The 18,031-nt window shown below is 44.1% G+C and overlaps 1 protein-coding gene across 1 annotated transcript in view; it reads right to left on the bottom strand.

Moving 5' to 3' along the window:
- Positions 1 to 18,031, bottom strand: part of LOC138983686 (uncharacterized protein C5orf34-like) — a 45,385-nt gene that overhangs the window by 13,520 nt on the left and 13,834 nt on the right. Inside the window, exons 2-6 of the mRNA XM_070356965.1 lie at positions 16,590 to 16,729; positions 6,096 to 7,440; positions 3,387 to 3,633; positions 2,894 to 3,011; positions 174 to 265 (exon numbers count right to left, since the gene is read on the bottom strand). Of these exons, the coding sequence (XP_070213066.1) occupies positions 174 to 265; positions 2,894 to 3,011; positions 3,387 to 3,633; positions 6,096 to 7,440; positions 16,590 to 16,729 (1,942 nt within the window). The remainder of the gene's footprint in view (positions 1 to 173; positions 266 to 2,893; positions 3,012 to 3,386; positions 3,634 to 6,095; positions 7,441 to 16,589; positions 16,730 to 18,031) is intronic.

Here is an 18,031-nt window from a genome sequence, read left to right as displayed (position 1 = left end):
TTGTCCTTAAAACCCTGAATTAATAAGAATATTTGTTTAGGTCTTTCGGAAAAGTTGTGTAATACGACACGCTTAGTATACACGTTCACACAAATCAACACAGATTTTGGTCAGCCTACTGGTCATAACTTCTGAAATTTATAAAAGCGTACAAAAAAAGGTTTTTGTCCCACCTGTGTCCTCTCTTGACAAGTTTCTCCACAGAGTATGGCGACTTGGAGGTGTTTGGCGGCAACATCCGCACAGAATACGTCTTCTCTTCAAGCTGGCAAAGATATTCGCTGTTAAACATCACATTAAGACAAGGCGGAAGAAAAATGCATACAGTTATAGCACACTCACACACACACACACACACACAGCTCACTTAAAATTAAACATATGACTGGTGTTGACTGTTTTGAAGGTCCAAGTTGCTGCTTTTCAAGATTCTTTGCAGTTTGCATACAGGGCCAAAGTAGGGGTTGATGATGCACTATTGTTTATGTTACATTCTGTGTACACACATCTGGAGAAGAGCTCTGCTTGTGTTAGAGTTATGTTTTTTGATTTTTCTTCTGCCTTTCAGACTATTCAGCCTCATCTTCTGGCTCAGAAATTACAAAACATGTCTTTGCATCATAGTACAGTGAAATGGATTCTGGATTATTTAGTTTGTTTGTTTGTTTATTTGTTGCTTAACGTCCAGCCGACTACGCAGAGCCATATCAGGACGAGGAAGGGGGGATGAAGGGGGCCACTTGTCAAGCGATTCCTGTTTACAAATGCACTAACCCATTACTTGTGTCCCAGCAGGCTTTAGTAAAACTAAATTAATACCTACTGGAAGATTACCAGTTTCCAGTATGTTAAAATAGGCTTAACCTATCTACTGCTGGACTTACATCAGAACACTAACAGATTAAACTATACATGAATCGCGAGACAAGCGGCAAGAGAAGAGATTTTTGGAAAAAATACAGGTGAATGAGCAAGAAGGCAGAAAAAATTAAAGAATTCACGAAGAAAAAGAGAGCATGACAGGAAAGAGGAACCAAAAATCTACCTAACAGCAAACTAGAAAGCTCCTGCGGTTCCAAAAACAGGAGGGGCCTTTAATTTCATAACCGCAGTGCCCCACTGCGGGAGGATTATTTAGTAGATAGACCACAGTTTGTACGATGGAATGGTACTTTTACATCTGACATGATTAACACTTTCACCGGAGCACCACAAGGAACAGTTTTGTCCCCTTTTTTGTTCACCCTGTATACATCTGATTTTAAAGTACAAGGAGAGTCATGTCATCTTCAGAAATTTTCTGACGACTCTGCCGTGGTTGGTAGTATTCTTGATGGTGATGAGAGCTTGTATAGAGAACGTATTGATGATTTTGTGTCTTGGTGTGATTCCAACTTTTTAGTATTAAACGCAAGCAAGACGAAGGAAATGATTTTTGATTTTCGCAAAAAGAAAGACACTGTCCATCCTGTAGTCATCAAAGGTGATGCGATTGAGATAGTCAGCGAGTACAAGTATTTAGGTGTAGTTCTAGATAACAAGCTAAGCTGGTTTAATCATGTTGATGCTGTTTTTAAGAAGACGCAGTCAAGATTGTTTTTCCTGCGCAAGCTGAGATCATTTTATGTGTGTAACAAGATGCTGTACATGTTTTATCAGAGTATGGTGTGCAGTGTGATGGTGTTTGCATCAGTGTGTTGGGGAGGGAATGCCACTGCAAGGGACACTGGCAGGCTGAACAGGCTGATAAGGAAAGCGAGTTCTATTGTAGGCCAGAGCCTTGACACCTTTGAAGTCCTTGTCGAAAGAAGGCTTGCCAGTAAGTCCAGAGCTATTCTGTTCGACCCAGGGCATCCCCTCCACGACGCACTGATGGATCTCGGCATCACACGGAACGCTCGGTTTCTCATGCCTAGGTGTCGAACGGAGCGTTTTCGGCGTTCTTTTCTTCCTGCAGCTGTGAGATATTTTAACAGCAACCGAGCCATTGTCCTGGCCACAGACTATCAGTGATGCCTTTTAAATGTACCTCTTAGTGATAGATTTAACATGATTTGATGACTGTTTGACCTTTGATCATAACTAGTGCTGTGAAAATGAGCTCTAGCTTTGTTGTGATGGTGTTGACACTATATTTTGCCCAATTGAGTCTAACTACCTGATGGCTAATCTACTGTGATACCTGTGATAACTGATGATGATTACTGTTATTGGTTTTATGTGTTTGGTTGGTCTCTTCTTTGGTAGTGCAATAGCGTTAATTATGGATTGTTGTTATCATCATTTACATAAAAACTTATCTGTTAATCCAAACAATGATATAATTACTGTGATGTTCTTAACTACACTTTAACATGGAATGTATGTATGTATGTATGTATGTATGTATGTATGTATGTATGTAGGTATGTATGCATGTGTATTGGTGTGTCGGTGTGTCAGGTGTGCAAGAAAAAAGGGTATTTTTTATCATGGGTTTTATGAATTTTCTTCTCTTATTCTTTTATAATTATTAATTAATGACCTATATGTGCTGATGACCAATTTAATTTCCTTTGTTGGATCAATAAAATGTTATGAGTTATGAGTTATGGATAATAGAATCTCTGTCAGCAAACTGTCACTGTTAACCCTTACACTGGTGCAATTCTGTAACATATGTTACATAGCCACTGGTGAATTACCAGAGAGAAAAATAACAAAAAACGGTCATATAGGTTTTTGCATCCATGGGAGGTAATCGGAACCGACTGAGCCAGTAGCGCGACATATGTCGTGACGACCAGGTGACAGTATACGTAAAGTAGCGCGACATATGTCGCGACAACCAGCCTAAGGGTTAAAAAGACAAACTGGTTTATATGAACTAGAAAAGAATGAAGCTGTCACAGACCTTTCCGTCTTTCCACAGGATGTGTGAGAAAAAATGTCCGGTGAGGCCCTGCGACACAAAGACACTGCCGTCCCCTGGGTACACCTCCACCACCTTCATGTTGGCAACCTGCACAAAGCTGCACACACCGTCATCACCATGTTGACATGCACACTCACTTCACCGCCTTCATGTTAGCAACCTGCACACACCGTCATCACCATGTTGACATGCACACTCACTTCACCGCCTTCATGTTAGCAACCTGCACACACCGTCATCACCCTGTTCACATGCACACTCACTTCACCGCCTTTACAGTCATTAAGACAAAAGAACAAACTATAAGAAAATGCTATGGATACATTTGTTTTTTGTAAGTATGTGCACGTTTCTTTTTAAAAGGTTTCAATTGCATGCACACACAGAATGTTAACATTTTTAACTGAGATCACTTATCTGCTCGCTCTCATTGCAAATCCACAAAAAGTCAGAAAGCAGAAATGTTACAAACCGATAAACAATGCCTTCCATCATAATGACTTTGAATTGGCCTTGCTTGAACTCGCTCAGCTCTTGACCTTGGTCCTCATGGTCATCGTCATGGCGATGTGGTTGCCATGCATGCAGATGCTGAAAGGGACATGTGAGGGGTAGAGGAGCAGGCTGTGAGCCAAACACACACTTGTCTGGATCAGCAGCAGACGATGTATGAAGTCCCTTTGCAACGTTAGATGAGACGGTCATGTTGCATTCTGAAACTAGAAAAAGTGAAAAACAAGAACAGTTGAATTCATGGTTTGGGATAATAAAGTACACATTAGACTTGCAACAGTGAACAACAAGAAGGGCAAAGCCCATACGACTCACATGCTTGACCTTGACCTTTACATGACCTTGACCTTCAGAGTCAAGGTCAAATAACTAAACCTAGCAATGACATCATACACTAAGAACTGCTTTACACATTTTTCCTACCAAAATACATGTGACCTTGACCCAAGGTCAAGGTCATCCAAGGTCATGCAACACAAAGCTGTTAATTCAAGACATAGGAAGTACAATGGTGCTTATTGGCTCTTTCTACCATGAGATATGGTCACTTTTAGTGGTTCACTACCTTATTTTGATCACATTTCATAAGGGTCAAAGTGACCTTGACCTTGATCATATGTGACCAAATGTGTCTCATGATGAAAGCATAACATGTGCCCCACATAATTTTTAAGTTTGAAACAGTTATCTTCCATAGTTCAGGGTCAAGGTCACTTCAAAATATGTATACAATCCAACTTTAAAGGACCCTTGCGACCTTGACCTTGAAGCAAGGTCAACCAAACTGGTGTCCAAAGATAGGGCTTACATTGCCCTGTATAGCATACATAGCTAAGGTTGCCATTCTCGATAACTTCAGAAAAAAATGCGAAAATGTGAAAAATTGTCGTTTTTAAGACAACAATTACGGCCCCTGTGACCTTGAACTTGAAGTGAGGTCAAGTTGCCGCACATGTTTTTTGAGATCTTGTAACCATACACCATCAGGCCACATCAGGTGTTGATAGACTTAATAGTGTCCAAGAAATATCCAATGTTAAAGTTTTCCGGACGGACGCCGGGACGGACGGACGGACGGACGACTCGGGTGAGTACATAGACTCACTTTTGCTTCGCATGTGAGTCAAAAAAGACTTGAATGTTTTTGGTACAGGTTGCTTGCTGATGCTACTGGACTGTTCCTAAATCTAGGCAAAGCTCTGAAGTTGACAACTTACTGTACTTTCAGCACTACAAGGTGCTTTGTTGTACAAGGCAGCAACGCCCACTTTTAACCCCTTGACTGCCGCGATTTTTTTCATTTGCTGCATTCTATATGCCAGGGACGAAAGTCATAACACAGTATACTGTTACTAAAAGTGCTATAATTTTTTTATTTTTTGAATTAGAGATGTCAAATTTTACACAAATGTTCATCAGATATGTAACTTTTAGCAAATAAAATCAAATAAAATAAACACATCACTAAAAGTGTGATTCTGCTTGAAAGCGTGTGCATTGTGTAAAAAAAAAAATAAAAAAAAATTTAAAAAATTTAAAAAAACAAATTAAATAAAATGGGAGGTTTACATTAGCTGTTTACTCACCAAGTCACTGCCAGAACACAAACTTTGTGTGGAAGCACTCGGACAGACACAAGCCTGGTATAAAATCCCCATCACTGGATGGCAGTGATGCACCTTCCACGTTTCACTACCACCGAGGTCCGCCATCTTTGATCTTTGTTTTGGTATTTCCGAGAAATCTAGTTCAATTCGCGGAAATATCAACTGAAACCAGATTATTAAAGGTTTGCAACTCCTCCCCAACTGTTCTTCCAACACTGGGAGCACTTGCCTCCCTTTAACCGTGTTTGTGCTTCTCATACACCAACGACGCGCTGAGCACGAATGTGACTCGTAGCTGGGCGTCTGGGATATCAAGTGTACCTACGAGTGACACTCGTAGCAGGCAGTCAAGGGGTTAAGGTACAAATTAGAGAGAAAAACTACAATAGGCACTTCCGGTGTATTGGGCACAAACCAAAGGAAGTATATACGGAGTGCAAATATGTTTGTTCTGGGATGTGTAATTAAAAAGATACTGGCCCTGTGACTCCAAGTCAATGACCGATACTTTCAGCTGAGATCAGCTCACTGTCCTTGTTCACTGACACTGACCTTAGGACCTCAGTACCCTAGTTTTGAACTGAGATCGATGCCTTTGATGTCTGAGAGGGAAACTTTAAGGTCATAGTAGCAGAAACATGCACTGATAACACTACAGAGTGAGTGTTACGTTTCTTTGTAACAATGTTGGTGTAAATGTGTACTCTTCTTTCATAGTACACAAGGCGCTGCCGGTCAAGGTGCAGGGGTCAAAGTTGGCGCAAAATGACAGTGCAAGAAACAAATAATAGCATCTTGTCACGCTGTTCTCAGGCTGCGCCTTCTTCATGCATGATCATCCCACACAATAAGAACAACGCTGGTTAGATAACAGCACACAACATAGGGAACAAGACATGAACACCTGTTGCATTATGCCTTCCTATACCATCACCTTGCAATACCATCACAGGACAGTACAAATCTCACATCATACATGTAAACAAAAATATTTTAAAATTATGTGAGATTTTGCACCTGACCAATGATGTCATTTGTTCACACAAGAGAAGAGCACTCACTCAACACAGAGTCTGTGGGGTCCACCTGTTGCAGCATTCTGAGAGGATGTCTCCATGGTCGGGGGCAGTCACTGCATGAAATGTGCTGTGTCACCCATGTGTAGTGCTGTCTGCTGGCTGACCAGCTGTCTCTTGCTCCCCTCCCTCCTCCACCCATTACCACCCTCCCTCTCCTGTGGCCAGCTTTACTTTCACAGTCCTGACCACACAGCCCTGCTGCATCTGTGCCTGTATGTTCCATGCAGTCTTGGTGGATAGTTGATTTTCTGCAGCCTGAAACCCCTTTGTTCACACAGTTTGAGTTGTCAGTTGTGTCTTTGATATCAGGAAGAATTTGGCAAGATCTGTCTGCACTGGCACTGTGCATAGTTTCTTTTTCTTGTGTTGTCCTCAGTTCTACATGAGCACTGTTTGTTTCCCCAGAGTTGTTCAGGTTATTCCCGTCTGGACCCTGTTCACCTTCAAGGTTGGCTTTTAAGGTTTTATTTGCTCTAGGAGTTGAGCTTCTCAAGTCAGGTGAAGAACATGCAATGATGCAGCCTTTCTTCTCATCAGAATTATGACCATCTTTGACTGTTCCTGTGCATCTTTTGTATGTGTCTGACTGTGCATTTACCAAACTTAGCGGAGAACTGTGTGTGAATTGAGTGGCAAGAGAAACAGGCCTTTCGGCAGTTTGCTGGCCTAGAGGGAGAGTCTCGTCACAGTCAACCATCCCACGAAGCCCATCAGGCGTGGAAACTCGGCTTATGCTGGAGATGTCATGATGCATCAAGGACACAGCTGATGTTTGAAGGTCACCGTGCTGCCCTGGTGTGGAAACAGTGCCGTCAGACACAACCAGCCCTGAGGCGTCCAATGTGCTCTCTCCCATACTGTCTGGTGACACCAACACACAGCCGTCCCCTCTGGCAACACTGAAACTGTTGTCGTTGTTGTTCCTGTTACTGTTGGCCACAGCAAGACATTCCTTGGGACCAGGGCACCCTCTCATAGCTCCGTCAATACTTCTCTCATCCTTTTCTTGAGCCATATCCTTGGGATTCCCTGCAAAATGCTGTCCACCACTTTCAGCTGAACCTACATCTCTCACCAAACTGAATCCATCCGGGCTCGAGTCATGATTTGTCAGTTGTTCTGAGTGGTTTTGACCTCTGCCACCTCTGACATCTTCACTGATGCGTGAGAGGTAACAGACCGTGAAATCCTGGCCATGAGGCGTGAGGACCAGGCTGGCATACTCATCACTGGACACAGCTCGTCTGCTGCCATCTTCAAAAACTTCAATGTTTGTTTCTTTTGGAGTCTTAGGCCAGGCCACTTTGTCAATCTTAGCATACAGTGACTGAAATAAAAACAAATAAAGGAATACTGTACACTAAAGCTGGTAGGCATCTTTTTATATAAAACTAAAAGTTACCATTCTCCCAGCATGAAATTGCTTATTGCGACTCAGCAGTCACATCTGCAGCCATTACAGCAAGAAAATACCCGGAAGCACTGCTCTTCACACACCCTGACTCACATTTTCTGTTCCTTATCCCAGCGAAGCTTGAGGTATCCCACAAATGCTATACTGTAATCAACTTGAGAAATGCCCATCCCGATAATACATGATAAAGAAGGATGGAAGTTCACCAAAAATTGGGAACATACTAACTAAAATACGGCGGCTAAAATGGCTTCCCCCAGTTTTGGAGCAAAAGCCACCCAAAGCCGCTTTGGCCGGGTAGAAATTCTATAGTTTCCAAGTCTATGGATAAAGCTTGCATAAGAAGATGATGTCGAAAGGCTTTGACGTCATGCATCATGTCATTCCCTCTTTGCGGTCTTTCTCTCGAGCGATGTGTGTGCATTTTGTGCACATGTGTTTGTGTGTGTGTTTGTGTTTGTGTGTGTGTGTGTGTGTGAATACGAATACCCTTTATTGTAATTCAATCAAGTTTGCGTTTTAATGAAACAGATCCTGTGATTGGTCAGAATGCCCCAACTCATTAACAAGAAGAGCAAACGCTCGATCGAGTCACTTTCGCAGTTCTGAATATTATATGAGGCATCAGATGGACAGGAAGAAATTGCTATTCACAACATAATGAGTCACGTTCACATAAAATTTGAGCCCGGTCACTTTTATAGTTTCCGAGAAAAGCCCAACGTTAAGTTGTGTGTTGCCGAACAGAAAAGGCTAGTTATCTCCCTTGTTTTTCTGATAACGTTCGTAAAAGGCTACAGATGTAAATACTTTGATGTAAAGAATAATCCTACAAAGTTTCAATCACATCCGATGAACTTTGTCAAAGATATAAAATGTCTAATTTTTCCTTTGACGCTGACCTGTGACCTTGAAAAAGGTCAAAGGTCAACGAAACCATCGTTAAAGTGTAGAGGTCATTGGAGGTCACGACTAAACAAAATATGAGCCCGATCGCTTTGATAGTTTCCGAGAAAAGTCCAACGTTAAGGTGGTGTCTACGGACGGCCGGCCGGCCGGCCGGCCGGCCGGCCGGCCGGACAGACTAACACTGACCGATTACATAGTCACTTTTTCTCAAGTGACTCAAAAATTACCGGTCATTAATTGTCGATAACCACTCGCTAAAAAAGCTATTAACAACCTGCTGGCGAGGCGCATTGATACAGCCTCAACTAGTCTCGGTTAGCTTTGAGGGTCATTTTACAAGTAGGAAATATGAAGGCCAACGAAATACCGAGACCATAAGGTATGCGAAGTGATGACGTCGAATACGTGACGTAAGTTGATGCATGAATTCTTCCGGACGTCAGTCAATTCCAAAGATCGCTTTTGTGATGAAAAAAATTTGTTTTAGAGTTTGCTGTCCAGAAACCCGTCAAAAAAGAAGGGAAAATGTGTGTGAAAGAAAACAAAACAGGAGCAGAGTGATACGATAGGAATACAGAGACATATTTCTTGGGACTTGACCCTTGCAGGTAGGTGGACTGAAAGTAGTGTGTGAACAGAACAGAACCAATTCTGTCTGTTTACAACCGCATGAAAGCAGGAAAGAGATCGTCGTCAGATTGAATTACAATAACATTAACATGCTTCCATTTGAAACTTCTCGGTCTTCATCGTGGATCGACGCCCTCCCAAAGTCTAATTGAAGCCCTCCGTCGCTTCGCTCCGTCGGGCTTCAATTAGCTTTTGTCGGGCGTCAATCCCCGATGAAGACCTCGAAGTTTCAAATGGAAGCATGTTAATGTGTAATTGTCATAAAACGTAGTGTTTATAAGACACGGGAAGTGTGTGTGTGAGAGAGAGAGTGTGGTTATTCATGTACGTTTGCGTGTGTGTGTGTTAGTGTGTGTGTGTAAGAAAGAGAGAAAGTGGCTGTGCCGTGTATGTGCGTGTGCGTGAGTGTGTTCGTGAGTTTGTGTGTATGTTGGTATGTGTATCAAAAATTTTAGTAATAAATTTTCATTTGATTAATATACTTACCCAACTCACATATAGCAATTAACCCTAGTTCAGTGCTGGATATGCTGTACGCGTCCCCTTGGTAACAAGGGAGACCACTCTAAAAAAGAGAGTGCCCTATCCCATAATGCCAGACTAACCACCAGTCTGACTTCCGTATGCGCGCGCATACACCGCCATCTTATCATTCCAAAACAAAGCCCAACTCACTTCTTTTTTAGACCCCCATACCCCCACAGCGGGGAGGCGGGAGGGAATAAACGATGTGAGTTGGGTAAGTATATTAATCAAATGAAAATTTATTACTAAAATTTTTGATTAAATTACATATCTTACCCAACTCACATATAGCAGATTGCTACTATAGGTGGTGGGAATATAGTGGAATTATGATATTAGGACCTGTCCCGCGGCTACCATAACAGGTAACGCGGAACTGCCGTCCTGTCTCAAGACACCTCTGAGGAAGAAGTTTCTAAAAAACCTCCTCAGACCGCCAGTAAGCCTACTCCAGTCTTCAGCCTAAAGGGCCCGACCGGAGGACTGTCAAAGAGGAGGCCCATGCCCTTGCCTCATACGTTCCAGCTACAGAGAGAGGCAAAACTGCCCTAACATCCCCAGACTGTGTGTGTCAGCAGGTAAACACCTGTCTGACCAACCTGGAGAATCTCTTGGTTCAAATTAATCTCACAATATCCTTACACCTTGCTGTGTTAAGTGATATCATAAAGGCTTCTGACTTCCTGAACCAAGCTAACATCTTGCAAGTATCTAGCCTGCAGCTACAATGGCTGGCAGACCGAAAGATCTGAACTGCCGGGCACCAGATACGTCCCGTAGATAAACATCTTAAAAGGCATTTTCTGATGTCTAGTAGATGTGTACTATAATAGAGGGTACTTAAAATATCCCGCAGTTAGCAACTCATGACTACGTTCTTACACGTTCAATGAGCTGCATTAATAACAGCTATTGTGTTTTCAGCGTAGCAATAGGGCCCGATATTTAGACGAGACAAGTATAATGCCGACGAGTCGAAGACGAGTCGCATTATACTTGTTCGAGTCTAAATATCGGACCCTATTGCTACGATGAAAACACAATAGCGTTTATATAGCTATTCTGACATTAAATTCTGTGTTAAAATCATGTTTTTGTCGGCAACAAGGACCAGAATGGTCCATGTCGTTGATTGCAGACGACGGTTCCCTTTCTGCATGAAGCCACGGAAATAACCGAACATTGAAAAACCCACGGACATGTATTACGGAGAAAACTCAAGATAACCGGATGCTTAGCATTACGTCAATATCTTAGGAATCATATGACGTTATGACGTATCATGCTTGCCTACGTAGATTGTATGTTCGAAAGTCTGACTTCTGTTGAGAATTCGCGTGGTGAAGACTGCGGTAAATCTGTAGATGATAAGAGAACAAGGATTGTCTCAGAAAAAACGACGAAATGTTTCAGACCGGTAACTTCATTTCAACATTGCACTACACAATGGACGTTCTATGTGACAGGAGAGTTTGCTGATTTTGTGTTAAACATTGGTGATTGGAGAGATCGTCTGCAAAAATCAGAGATAGGTCGCTTCAGATTGCAGCTTCTGGAAATTTGCAAGGTTTGCTGCCAGTTAAAGAACTGGATTTTACACGTAATGTATGTCATGTACAGTAAGCAACAACAAAAACACACACAAAGCAAATTGTATCGTCTGTCGACTAGCCACAGGCACAAGCCTGGCGAGGTATGCGTGTACTTTATACACGTGGAAGAAACCGGAACCATGCGTCTTTGTTATTGCCGATATCGTTTGGATATCGGCAAAAATGGCCAACTTTCGTAGCGTTATGCTTTGATGATCGGAAAAGGGATGTGTGAGACCATCCAATCACAGCCCCCGAATCCCCCCACGTGTCCATCAGAATAGCTATATTGACTTATGTAAGTCTCTCAGACTTGAGAACAGGTAAAGAAGAGGCCCACACTCTGACTTCTTGAGTCCGTGATGCCTGAAGAAGGAGGACTGACTGCCCCCCCCCCCCTTTTTCTTGCCACCACTGTAGGCATGCCTAATCAACGTGGCAGACCATCTAGCTAAGGTTGACTTCACTAAGTCAATGCCTCTACAAGAGTTGACGGAAATAAACAAAAGCCTTTGTTCTGATGATCTAAACGGATCAGTGCGAGTTAGAAATATATTCAACTCGAAATGTTCAATAGGCTAATATGGCTCTAACAGAGCCGAAATAATGCAAAGAGGATTGAATTGTATTATCAGAGCTGGTTCCTCGGGTTTCTGATTATTTGTCCGAAATTCGAATTAAACCTAAACGCTATAGATCAGTCTTTCTCCAAAGAAATGTCTATAGCAAAACCAGATAGAAAATGAACCTACTCCCACTTCTCTCAGAAGCTACCAGAGTAAGTATAACCGCTTCCCGTGTTTAGATCAGTAAGGCTAATTTTGCCAGGGATTAACCAATCCGATCTCAAAAGCTCCAAAACTAGGAGCAAATCCTGAGTCGGGACTGGAGATTTGTTTTCAGCCAACCAAAAGGGAGACTCCTTTAGTCACGCTGGCTACAAAGAGCCCAAGTGAAAAATTTTGCGACCTAGCTGGTTCAGTGCAACTGATATCGCGTAACGTCTTAAAACAGAGACATGGGAGAAAATTCGGAAAGCCCAAAATAGGAGGTTCGCCACCTGCAACGAACGGAGAGAAGTGGAGTTCTTTCCGTTAATATTACGCCATTTGTTCCAAGCCAGTCAATGTGACATGAAAACTAAGACGCTGACCCCTATGGGATCTCTAGACCAAATCCGGAGTTGAGGCAGAAGCCCCTGAGCGTCTCAATGACTCCCGAACAGTAGACACCCGTGTGGCTCAAGTGTAAACAACGGCGCCCTCTTGCCAGCCCTAAAGGCCTTAAGGGCTGGCAACCAAGAAGAATGGGCCCATAATGTGCGACCCACAGGCCGCTCAAAGTAAAATCGAGAGTATTATCCGGGAACGGGGAGGCAGAAGGTGATAGTACCGAGAGGCAAAAAACTTCTATCAGCGGCTTCTCCAAAACCACCAGAAGGAGTAGAAGCGCATAGTGAGATAGAGTCCAATCCGTGTGGACACACTTGGCCGACTGACTTAGAGAGTCTGCCAAGTCATAGAGCCTCTCAGAAAGGTACTTCACTGCTAATAAGAACTCGTGGTGGTAACACCACATCAAAATCTCGCATGCTCGATGTGGCCACGATAAGGAGCGAGATGCCCCCCCTTGCTTATTGAGAAACAAGGCCACTGTGGTGTTGTCTGACTGAAACAACACATGTTCTCCCCTGACAAGGGGAAAGAATTCCACAAGAGACAGAAAAACTGCTTCGCTGGTGGAGAGAGAACCAATGGGAACACCTTGCATGAGCAATGGTGTGAGAATCCAATGATTGGTTGTGTCTGTGAACCAGTCGAGAAAAGACACTAACATGAACCAGCTCTTTGTTTGATTGCTTAGAATCGAAATAAAATGTAGCCACTTCCGATCTATTTTGTGTAACCAAAGGTGGAAGTAAACATCAGCACGATCTTTGTAAAAGACCCAAGGAAGGACCTCAATAAAGTGGTAGTCCTAATCCCCCTCCGGCCGCTGTGGTAAAACACAAAGGCAGAAAGAAGGGTGAAGCCAAGCACTCAGACTCCAGTTGACATAACTGTCAATAGTATGAACGAAAACGTGCTATTGTTTGCCCACTGAACCCGACCGCTAAATCGCCCCGAGGGGATAAAGTGGTGGGTATTTGGCAACGCGACAAGCCGGGAAGAAGCTAAAAGCCGAAGCTGAGAACGGCCAGCTTAGTGCTTTTCTTTGATAAGCCAGACCTAGGGCTTTTCTTTGCTGTGAGCTTCCCTTTGATAGGGAAGAGTCCACGTGCAAAGAAGAGGAATCGAAAGAGAACCCTCGAGCAAGGAAGAGATTTAAGTCTCACCGACACAACAATACTGTCGGCCGAGGCCTTCTCCCAGGCGAACAGCAAAGCTAAATCCTTTATAAATGTGTCCCGACAGAACACAAAGGCATCCCCGTCTTGTTCAAAGACGATAATCGAAAGAAGTGCGGCCACAATCTTCTACAGCCAGGGGAAAATTGTTCTTACAAACAGACAGTTTCCCCTTGCTATAAACATCCCAAAAGGATGCCCGTCAACCCCGGGATACCCGGGGGTAGTTCCGTAGGCAGAACAAAAGAAAACCTTAAGTTCTTAGGCTTGGCGCTAAACGAGCCTACGGATCGCGCCCAGCGAGTGATGCGCTACTTGAGCGGGTGACGCAAGCTAAAGCCACACCGCAACAGGTGCTCAGCCAAGCGCTGCTCCGAAGGAAGAAGTGAGAAAGGCGACTCGTATGAGAAACCTTCCACAATTCCACCCGCCGCCGATGTAGGACCTATGAACTAGACGTTCAAAGATTTTCCTTAGAAGGCTCAAATCAGCTAAAAAAGACGCAAACCGCGGCAAACTGAATCAGAGCCTCCCCATAAGATGCCAGCAAAGGCAGAGGTGGGGCAAAAACATCGTTAGAGTTCGCAGATTCTTCCTGAGGAGGAGCAAACACGCCAAAAAAGATGGAGAAGAAAAGGCATATGACGATGCTATTGCTACCCCTTCGGGAAAGTAGCGTGTAGCAACCCCTGCTGCCAGAGCTAAAAAGACGGCAGCTTAGCTGGAAGGCAAAAAGAGGTATCACCCTCTGCCACAGAAGCTTCATCTTCTATACCCTCATCATCCCGTTCAGTAGTATCCCAACGATCTTCGAAAGGATGAGAACCGGCAACCAATCCCGACAGGGCAACACATGCCAAGAAGAGGGAAAGGCTGGGAAAAATCCCCTGAAGCCGGAACTCCGTGAACGGATTCTCCATCCACTTGCCTCATCCCAGCTGAAAGACTGGAAGAGGAAGTGAACGCAGCCTGTGTAACAGCAGAGGAACCGCAGTAACGGAACCGGAAGCCGAAGGCTGACGAGTGCCGACTACCAAACACCACAGTGTTAACGGCAGAAGCCACAGCCGCAAAAGCGGAAGCGGAACCGGCCGTGGATTGATGCCGTTTCAGTTGCAAGCACCACTGCACTTGAACTTAGACGGCAACCGGAACCCGACGCCATCCACCAAAGCGGAAGCACCATCGTCCAGACAGCCTTCATGCACCTCAGCGCAATCCGGAAGTTGACCCCCTGCTTGACTGCCATAGTCAAACAGAGCCATCTTTACTGTCTTCTTCCTGCCCCCAGGGCGGAAGCGGAAGCCAATGCCCAACGACACAGCAGAAAGCACCGACCTTCCGTACGCTCTACAGTGTCCCTACCCCCGCCTGACCTGCCGACGGAACGGCGATGGCCAGTAAGGGTATCAGAACTTTCACCCATGAGCGCGATGCCCGTGGCTACTTTTGACTGTAGACGCGCTACACTTTCACCGGAGAACCTGGATACTCGTGTAGCAGACATACCTTGTGACAGCGAACCACCAGGAGAAGGAACACCCAACGGAAGTGGGAAAATCTCATCCCCATCATGAACAGCGTGAACATCCGCTCTAGTCACCGTAGCGGAAGGACCCGCCACAACCTTGGCCAAAGACGACGGCCCTGTCACCCCGGAAGGGAGTGCACAGAGCTCAGCTCGCGTAGACGAAATTTCCTCGGCCAATGAAGATACCTGCAAACTAAGTGCAAGCAAAAGAGAAGCCACGTCCGCGGCCGCCAGACCAGAAACAACAGGAGCGGAAGCCGCTTTAGCCGGCTTAGCATCATGCGCGGCCTTATCCAAAGGCTTCGCCGGCAAAATGGAGGCAGAAGGCGTGTCTATCAAAACATCAAAACATTTGCCCGAGCTCGGTTCTAACACCGACGCGACAGTTTGTTAAGATTTCCTAGGCGTCTTTTTCGGAGGGGAGGACTCAGCAGCCACCTGCTTAGAAACCTGCCTCTTCTTAACGTTATCAGCTATAGCAAGCAAGACTTCGACAAAAAATTTCAGAAAACAAAATTTTCGAAAAATTTCACAAGTCAACAATGGCCAAACAACGCCTTTACATCAAGTACAAAACAAGGAACAATCTCACCTCAATACAGTAGCAAGGTAAGACGACGAAAGAATACCAAGGAGAAGAAACCAAGTCCCACAGACAAGGCAACATCGGCTGAACAACAGCCAGAGCGTACGTAAATGCGACCAGCCAGGCTGAGCGCTGAGTTTGGAATGATAAGATGGCGGTGTATGCGCGCACATACGGAAGTCAGACTGGTGGTTAGTCTGGCATTATGGGATAGGGCACTCTCTTTTTTAGAGTGGTCTCCCTTGTTACCAAGGGGACGCGTACAGCGTATCCAGCACTGAACTAGGGTTAATTGCTATATATGTGAGTTGGGTAAGATATGTAATTTAATGAGTGTGTTTGTTTGTAAAGGTGTGTGTCCGTCTGATTATATGTGCGCATGAGTGTGTGTGTTGTGTGTATTAAGATCCTGTGAGTGTGTGAGTGAGTGCATGCGAGTGAGCGTGTGTGAATGAGTGCATGTGTGTGTGTGGGCCGATGTGTGTGTGTGTGTGTGTGTGCGTGTCTGTCTGTCTTTGTGCGTATCAGTATTTGTCCTTCGCGGGGGGTATGCAGTGCCTTGGCATTGCACTTCTACTTAATTCATTATTGACATGCAGTTTACAATTCTATTCTCTCCCAAAAACCCTTCTTTTTTCCTATGTCCCAAATTTCCCCCGTTTTGGCCCCTCACTTTGCTCTTTTCCATCAACCCATCTCTGTCTTTTCCATCAACCCATCTCTGTCTTTTCCATCAACCCATCTCTGTCTTTTCCATCAACCCATCTCTGTCTTTTCCATCAACCCATCTCTGTCTTTTCCATCAACCCATCTCTGTCTTTTCCCTCACACCTTTACATTTCTGCTTTGTTATGTCATGAACTGGCTCTCTTGGCACTGTCCACGTTTTCACTATATCAATGATTGTATCTGCATACATCTCTAAAAGAGAAATGTACTGACCACGATGTCCTCTGGAGGAATGAGGGTGGAGCAGAGGAAGGGTCTTTGAGCAAAGCGATTCCTGAAGTCAAGAGCTTGCATCACCTTGCTTCTGTGCGCACTGGTCACAAACTGGGTCCACTTTTGCACACCCTGTGTACCTGCAATGGGAGCACAATCTACTCTCTGAGCAATGAATACACTTGGATTAATTGCACTTTTCTCTGTGACCTGGTACTCAAACCAGCTTAATTGTAGCTGTTGAGTTGAAAGTGGACTTTGCCCTTTTTTTTAGACCGATATAGGCACGGTACGTGTGTGTGTTTGTATGGGTGTGCGTACATGCGAGTTAGAGAGCTGTTTGTGAGTGTGTGTGTGAAAGCACTTCATACCCAGCAAAGGACAAATTGGCCATATTTCTTTCCCGTCACACATACACACGCCATATATACACGTGTGTAAGGTGTGTGTATATATATATGGGTCGTTCTCTGGAAAAGGTGGCCATATGCGTGACATGGAAGTGAAAATAAAAAGTTTTCTCAGCCATCAAAATTCTATAGAATATCAAATAACAGCATCTTCAGGATTTATATCTGTAAAAACTAAGATAATCAAAGACCAACTGTGTGACCTGCGCAATGTTTTATGACGTCACTTGATAGTATCAAGGTTGTTGCATGGATGACCGAACGACCACTATTTCCACACTTGAAAACACCAGAATTCACAATACTTACCACACTAACTTCATGTAATTGCCAAACTTTACCCGCCGATACCCTAAAATGCATTACACCAGCCATTTACTTACGGGGCCTGTTGTAATCTCAGAACCGTTAGTTACAGAACATTCTAACACTCTCACGTCGACTCTAAAACAAAAGGTGTGTAGAATGAAAAGGACAAATGATGTAACAGATTGAGTTCTGCAGGAACTGTCCTCAGATGCATAACATTTATGAATCAGGAGAGGCACATGATTGAGAAGTGTTAAGTTGGCAAGGCCGGGAATGACTGATCTTATTAAATGCCTCTGTCCGTCTGACCATTACGCTTTTGTTCGCCCATAACTCTAGTGTTTAGTCGGCGATAATGCCTGAAATTTGGCATGACATTTGCCACATCTATCGCATAAATTTAGAGGATATATCTAGCCAATCGATCAGCAAATGCCGAAGTTATGCGCGATTATGCGCTCACGCGTGCTTTCCATCGCTAATAGCTCGGGTGTTTCTGCACTGATTAGCCTCACTTTGACATCAACCTGGAAATATATATATAACGAAGCCACGTGCTATACTTCAGATGAATCGCGTAATAACCCCAGGAGTAATAATTAGAAGAAAGCGTATTTAACCGCATTATTGCTGAAGCGCTGCGCCGGACATTTTCAACTGACTAACAGGAGTGGCATAGTGATTAGAGCGCTTGCCTCCAAAGCTGGCGTACAGTGTTCGACT

This window comes from Littorina saxatilis, linkage group LG13 (assembly GCF_037325665.1).
Source record: "Littorina saxatilis isolate snail1 linkage group LG13, US_GU_Lsax_2.0, whole genome shotgun sequence".
In the NCBI taxonomy this organism is placed as follows: domain Eukaryota; kingdom Metazoa; phylum Mollusca; class Gastropoda; order Littorinimorpha; family Littorinidae; genus Littorina; species Littorina saxatilis.
This window is presented reverse-complemented; position numbering and strand designations above follow the sequence as displayed.